Source organism: Lepus europaeus, chromosome 21 (genome assembly GCF_033115175.1).
Source record: "Lepus europaeus isolate LE1 chromosome 21, mLepTim1.pri, whole genome shotgun sequence".
Lineage (NCBI taxonomy): Eukaryota > Metazoa > Chordata > Mammalia > Lagomorpha > Leporidae > Lepus > Lepus europaeus.
In genome coordinates, this window is record NC_084847.1 from 25,641,859 (window position 1) to 25,649,101 (window position 7,243).

At 60.7% G+C, this 7,243-nt stretch overlaps 1 protein-coding gene across 1 annotated transcript; it reads left to right on the forward strand.

Annotated features, from left to right (window-relative positions):
- The first annotated feature begins 1,602 nt into the window (after positions 1 to 1,602).
- Positions 1,603 to 5,845, forward strand: ORAI3 (ORAI calcium release-activated calcium modulator 3). Its single transcript, XM_062180780.1, has 2 exons — positions 1,603 to 2,020; positions 4,499 to 5,845. Exons 1-2 carry the CDS (start codon positions 1,793 to 1,795, stop codon positions 5,135 to 5,137), a joined length of 867 nt encoding a protein of 288 aa, XP_062036764.1. The 5' UTR covers positions 1,603 to 1,792; the 3' UTR covers positions 5,138 to 5,845.
- Positions 5,846 to 7,243: the final 1,398 nt, after the last annotated feature.

Sequence of the window (7,243 nt, forward strand, 5' to 3'; positions counted from 1 at the left end):
GGGGAGAAGGGGGAACGGGCATCACACACCAGATACTGGGAGCCAGGGGGCTGGGGGAGGTGGCGGAGGGGCGGGGGGAGGGGGCAGCAAGCAGGCCACCAAGGGTTCAGGGAACAGAGACCCGGTACTTGGAGTGGGGGGCGGGGTGGGGGGGTTCCAGAGAGGGAAGCAGAGGAGCAATTGGTAATCCCGGTGTCAGAGGGGGGGGCTCGGGAGCCAGGGAGAGCCAGGGCTGAGTGGGAGGTGAGGCACAGGAGCAGGAGTGGGGGCCGCAGAACCCCTGCGTTTGTGTGTGTGTGTGTGTGTATGGGAGGGTCGCCCTCACCTTCCCCCGCCCAGATTTCAGTTCCTAACCCGCCCCCGCCCTGACTCCTTGAACGTCACTGAAAACGGCAGCTAGTGCGAGGAGTGGGGGCCGCGGGCCCACCCCGCTGTGCAGCCCGTGGCCCAGGGGAGTGGTGAGGGGTGCCCCAGCCCCCTGCCTGCCTCTCCGCACAATACTTGAACATTCATCTGTACTGAAGTGTTACTTGAACTGGGGGAACCTCGGACCTGGGGGAGCCGGAGTGTGATGGGACGGGACCAGCTTGGACTGAGACTGGACTGGTGGGCACCCAGTTCGGACTGCACCACCCCAGCTCACCCTTTACTGTGTTGGGCAGCTCCACCTCTCCTGACCCGAGTGAGTTGGGGTAGTGGGGGTGCCCGCCCAATGATGGGGAAGATGGGACTCCTCCAGCTTGGCTCTCCCATTCTTTCATCGTCATGGAAACTTGTATCCCATTTGCCCAGGGAACTGCCACTCCTGGTTGCCATGGAAATAGCAGCCAATGGACACCTCCCGATGCCATTGCTAAGGCTGGAAATGGCCCCTCTTAGTTGCCATGGGAACTTAGTCACAGACTCTTGGCCCTCCTCCCCCCGCCCCTTCCTCCTGCACGGGGGTGGGGCTTCGGGGGCCAGAGGGAGGAGTCGGGGCCTGGTCCCGCCCCTCAACCCGGGCCTCCGGGGAAGCCGGGTCGTACCATGTAGGGGAGGGGGGATCTATCCACATACCTCAGGTAACAGGGAGGTGAGCGGGTGGGGGGAGGGAGTGGGCGGACCGAAGGCCGGAGGGGAGGGGGTCCTGGGGATCGCGAGAGGCTTGAGGATGGGGCCGCTTGGGGGAGGGGGAGGAGGCAGCCCGGCGAGGGGGAAGTGGGGGACCCAGCCGGGCTGGGCCCCTGGGCCCCAGGTCTGTACAATACGGTTTGCTATAAAACTCGAAATCTTCCAGCCGGGGCCGGGGAGTTCGTGTGTGTATCTGTGGCGTCGGGGGCGTGGAGACTGGGGTGGGGGTCCCAGCCGTCGGGGCTCTGGGAGGAGGTGGGGGCTCACCTCTCCGGAGTTCCCTGAGGGGCGGTTTGGGAGGGTGGACCCTCGGGGCGTCCGGCTGTGCCTTGAGTGGTCTGGGGTCTGAGCGTCTGGGTAACGTTCTTAGTGGACAGGGGTCGCGGGGTCCTTCGGGCGCTGCCTGCGAGTCGACTTCGGGGGCTCGGTACCCCGGCTCCACCCCATCATGTGGCCGCGCCGGCTCCGCCTCCGCCCCAGTTCCTGTTTCGGCCTCGGTTGTCCCGCTTCGGCCCCTGGGGCTGCCCGGAGACGCCTGCAGCTCCCAGACGCCGGCTGCCCGCGTTCCCACTCTCGCCGGACCGGGGGATGGGGCCTCCCGCCGGCTTCGGCCGCTCCCTCTGGGGCCCCGAAGGCGCCCCGGCCCCGCCGTGACCGCCGCCTGCCTGGTGCCGCCCCCAGGATGAAGGGCGGCGAGGGGGACGCGGGCGAACAGGCCCCGCTGAACCCGCAGGTCGAGAGCCCCGCGGGCACCGCCACGTACCGAGAGTTCGTGCACCGCGGCTACCTGGACCTCATGGGGGCCAGTCAGCACTCGCTGCGGGCGCTCAGCTGGCGCCGCCTCTACCTCAGCCGGGCCAAGCTCAAAGCCTCCAGCCGCACGTCTGCCCTGCTGTCCGGCTTCGCCATGGTGAGGGGCGGCACGAGGGCGACCAGGGAGGGGGCCCGGGCTCGAGCGTGAGCGACAGGGAAGGGTGGGCTTTTAAGGGGACCCAAGGGACCGAGGGGAGACCCCGTGTGTGGTAAGCCAGGGACGGAAACGGGAAAGGTAGGTCCCAAGCACGTCCTGAGGGAGTAGATGGTGATGGAGCAAAGTGGCGTCCCGAGGCCGATGGGCTGGCTGGGCCCATCCCCATCCCCATGCCGAGCGAGGTGGCTGTTGCCCGCTAGGCGGCAAGGGTGCTAGTGGCGCCCAGGAGAGGAGAGGAAGCCAATCTGGAAGAGGATACGTGATTCTCGAGCTGATAAACTGCAGGTGTGGGACGAGGAGAGCGGCTAACGGTCCCGGGAGTGGCGAACAGGAAGCGGGAGTGAGGGAGGCCCCGGGGTGAAGCGCTGCGGTGCACACACTAGGGCTCCATGCATGTGGCTGGCCGGCTGTGCGACCCTGGGCTGTCCCCACCCCTTCCCCTGCCCACAGGGAGTTGAGATTTAGAAAGGGTGCGCCCACTGGAGCCTGCCCAGCGGGCGTGTCAGAGCAAGACAAGCCAGAGGTGGCTCAGCCTTGCTGGCTGATTGGACAGGTGCGGAACGGGCCCAGCGTGGGGCCGTGGCCCTGCCAAGGACACCCAGCACAGGAGGAGCTAGAACCCAGGGTCGCTCTTTAGTCTGGGGTCTGCCCGCGGCCATCATCACTAGGAGGAGGAGCAGGGTTTTCTTTGGCAGTGGGCGCCTGGGAGGCGGCTGAGTGGGGTCACAGCACCACGTGATGGTTAGCCTCTACCTCTCTGGGTTACCTACGGCCTCTGTTTGAAGACAAGGCTCCTACCCTAGGGGCCTGCCCAGGCCAATGATTTTCCCTGTGGGATTCTAAATGCCAGAGAGCAGCCCACCCTTCAGGGGGTGGGGATATCGTCTGGGGGCAGGGAGCTGGCGCCCCTTCTTGTGCACGGACTGAAGAGGGAAGGCAACAGCCACCCATGGGACTTGCAGGGGCAGCTCGGAGCTGTGGTCTAGCCTGTTCCCAGGGGGACAATCCAGCCTGCTGTGGGTCTTGTGGTTGCCAGGGTGACAGCTTAAGGGCCCAGGCCTTCCCTGCAGGATCAAGAGGCGGGGTGTAGGTTCTGGGGACAGGACTGGCCCCAATCCTGGCAGGGGGAGAGCAAGGCTGGGCCTGGCTCAGGAAGAAACCAGGACTAAGCCTGGCCCAGATCGCTGCCCGTGGAAAACACCTGCCGTGGCCCAGTTTCCCAAAATACTCATCCTTGTCTTCCTCCTGCCATCCATCTAGCTCTGCACCTTCCTTGTTCCTGCCGAGCCCCAGAGCGATCTACAAGACCCCGTGAGAATCTGCGATAGGGAAAGACCCAGGTTCTGAAGCCCAGGTGGCCCGGGAAGAAAATGACTATTAGAATAACACCTCAGGGCATCTGGCGCTAAGTACCAGGCTCTGTGCTCAGGGACTTTCACATGCATCCTCCTTGTTTCTCTTATGAAGTAGGTGCCGGCACTATGGCCATTTCACAGATGGGAAAACTGAGATGGAAGATGTTACAACACCTGCCGGAGGTCCCACAGCAAGTGACATGGCAGATTTATACTTGCCCTGTCAGCTGAAACGTGCGCAAAAGCCAGCTGGCTCCTATGGACGCCAAGTTGGCCGGGTGGGGACTGGAAACATCGAGAGACCCTGTGACCCCTACAGAGGGAGCAGCTATGATTCAACTCTGACAGCTGCCGGGCAGGAATGTGCGCCTCATGTGACCCGCTCTGCCCAGTTTTCAGGAAGATCTGAAAATAGGGATATTTAGATGAAATCTCTTAGAGTTTTCAAAGTTGGAATTTATGCACTTTTTGGAAAAACACACACTGTGTGGGCCAAGCAAAACATGTCTCGAGAGCTGGCTCTGGGTCCCTGTGCGCCAGTGTGCATACCGGGCCTCAGATTTGACCATGAGCTGTAACAGTTAACAGCCGACACCCAGCGAGTGTCACTCGGGAGCCTGGCACTTTCCTTAACACTTGTGTATTCTTTAATTCTCATCGCAACCCCGATACAGGCAGGCAGGTGCTGTTGCCAGAGAGGAGACGAAAGCACAGACAGAACTCAGCTTCAGCTTATGCAGCTTATGGAGCTGAAAATGAACCCCCCAGGGAGGCCACACACCGTGTCCTTTCACCTCTATGCTATAACCAGGTAGACCAGTATTCCAGCTCTCGTGAGCGCAGCGTAGGGAACACCAAGGGCCCAGGACAGCAGAGAATGAGCCTCACTATGTCTTCCAGATCCATTCAGGCCACAGCGATAACGAAAGACCCGATTGCCTTTTTCCTGCCAGAATTTGTTCTGGGGATTTAGCAGTGACGTCCTCTCCACCCCCCCCCCCATGCCCCCAAATGCTGCTTCTGTCCAGAGGGTGCAGGCATTCACCCGCTCTTATGCCCACAGGTGGCCATGGTAGAAGTACAGTTGGAGAGCAACCATGAATACCCACCAGGCCTGCTGGTGGCCTTCAGTGCCTGCACCACCGTACTAGTGGCCGTGCACCTGTTCGCGCTCATGGTCTCCACGTGTTTGCTGCCGCACATCGAAGCCGTGAGCAACATCCACAACCTCAACTCCGTGCACCAGTCGCCACACCAGCGACTCCACCGCTACGTGGAGCTGGCCTGGGGCTTCTCCACTGCCTTGGGTACTTTTCTCTTCCTCGCCGAAGTGGTCCTGGTGGGCTGGGTCAAGTTTGTGCCCATCGGGGCCCCCTTGGACACACCCGCCCCTGTGGTGCCCGTGTCCCAGGTGCCTGGGAATCTGCCGCCAGTGGCCACCTCTCTGAGTCCACCTTCCAACCTCCCCGCATCTTCTGCCTCCGCAGCCCCGCCCCGGCAAGCGTGCGCTGATGGTGGTGGGAGCCACGGGCCAGGCTGGCAAGCAGCCATGGCCTCCACAGCCATCATGGTACCGGTGGGGCTGGTGTTCGTGGCCTTCGCCCTGCATTTCTACCGCTCCTTGGTGGCTCACAAGACGGACCGCCACAAGCAGGAGTTGGAGGAGCTGAGCCGCCTGCAGGGGGAGCTGCAGGCTGTGTGAAGCCAGCGTTTGGCGTTACTGCAAACACTGCCTCCCTCGGGGGTCTGCCAGAGAGGGCTCACGCCCCCCCCCCCCCCCAGGGCTCCAGACCTCACTCCCTGCCCCTGTGGCCACTCTCAGGTAGAGACCAGACTCCCCCAACATTCCCAAGGATGGGCCCGGGCAGGGGGACCCTAGCGGGACCCTTGGTGCTGACACTGTGCCCCTTGCTCCTCTGCAGGATGTGGCAGTTGGCAGGTCACACGCTCACACAGTCGCCCCAGAAAGCAGAGAGCCCCCGCTTTGTATGCGTTGTTTAAGGGGAAGCTTCTCCCCATGCCTGGATTTCAGTGGGTTCCATACTCTTGGCTTTGTTGGCTGTGGAGGGACTTGGGTGTTTCTATCCCAGGTGGGTAGATCCAGCCTCCCTAGTTTTGGAGGTTCAAGCCCACCCCCTCTCCCTCAGCTGTAGGTGACCTGTGGCTACACACGGACCGGGTGGTACCTGTTCCACTGCCCTAGCCCCACCCCCAGGGGTTCCGTATCTGGTTCTCACTCTGCTGGCCGGCGCTGGGGGCCTCTGGAGACCGAGGGCCTGCGTGCCTGCTCTGAACGCTTACCAAGGGTCCTAAGAGAAAGATGGTTCTGTCCTTAGCCCTCAAAACCCAGAGCTCTTCGGACACTGAATTTTTGATGCACCTTGTTTTGTATAATAAACTGTTTCACAGATGTCCTTGTGGCTGTGAGTGGCTGAAGGGAGGAGATTACTTGTTCCTGAGAGCCAGGGGTGTGTTTGTGTGTGTGTGGGTGTGTGTGGGGGGTTCCAGGGTTCCAGGTATGAACTCTTCTCAGGTGCTGACAAGACCCAAAAGCTGCCAAACGTGGAGACAGGTTTTTTGTTTTTTTTTTTTTTTTGACAGGCAGAGTGGACAGAGAGAGAGAGACAGAGAGGAAGGTCTTCCTTTTTCGTTGGTTCACCCCCAATGGCCGCTGCGGCCGGCACATCGTGCTGATCTGAAGCCAGGAGCCAGGTGCTTCTCCTGGTCTCCCATGGGGTGCAGGGCTCAAGCACTTGGGCCATCCTCCACTGCCTTCCCGGGCCACAGCAGAGAGCTGGCCTGGAAGAGGGGCAACCGGGACTAGAACTCGGTGTACCGGCGCTGCAGGCAGAGGATTAGCCTATTCAGGCGTGGCACCGGCCAAGACAGTTATTCTAAGACCAAAGGTATAACCTCTTTATCTCTTTGAGAATTTAGTATAAGTGTCTTTCTTGAGTGACTACAGGTTTAAGGCTTTGGGTAGGTTATTTCATTTAATCCTCACAATCACTTCAAGAGACAAGTCTTTTATTTATTTTTTTTGACAGGCAGAGTGGGTAGTGAGAGTGAGAGAGACAGAGAGACAGGTCTTCCTTTTTGCCGTTGGTTCACCCTCCAATGGCCGCTGCGGCCAGCGCATCTCGCTGATTCGAAGCCAGGTGCTTCTGGTCTCCCATGCGGGTGTAGGGCCCAAGGCCTTGGACCATCCTCCACTGCCTTCCTGGGCCATAGCAGAGAGCTGGCCTGGAAGAGGGGCAACTGGGATAGAATCCGGCGCCCCGACCGGGACTAGAACCCGGTGTGCCGGCGCCGCAAGGCAGAGGATTAGCCTGTTAAGCCATGGCCCGGCCAATTTTTTAAAATTTATTTGAAAGCAATAGGAACTTCTTCCTGGTCTTCCACGCAGGTGGCAGAGGCCCAGACCCATGAGCCATCTTCCACTGCTTTTCCCAGGCCATAGCAGGGAGCTGGATGGGAAGTGGAGCAGCGGGGACAGACTGGCACCCACCTGGGATGCCGGCATTGCAGGCGGTGGCAGGTGGTGGTCTAGATCGTTTCAAAGATAAGGAAGCTGAACTGGATTGCCTTTCCCACCGCATGGGGCCCTCTGGGACAGCGACCCCACTTACTTTCCCCTGGGACAAAAGAAAGGAATCTGATCTCATCACCTAATTGATTGCGCCTCCCTTCCCTCCATTCTTGGGGTGCAAGGACTTGGACAAGCTCTCTCGCCCCCTTCTGCTAGTGATGAATTTGCATAACCCAGGCTCCAAAGGCCTTTCCCGCACCCTTCTGATGCCTGAAGTCC

What these genes read in the sequence shown, in the direction of transcription:
- ORAI3 (XM_062180780.1), top strand. Translation starts at nt 1,793, where the DNA reads ATGAAGGGCGGCGAGGGGGACGCGGGCGAACAGGCCCCGCTGAACCCG. An exon ending in TGCTGTCCGGCTTCGCCATG is followed by an intron (nt 2,021 to 4,498) that starts GTGAGGGGCGGC and finishes TTATGCCCACAG; the next exon opens with GTGGCCATGGTAGAAGTACA.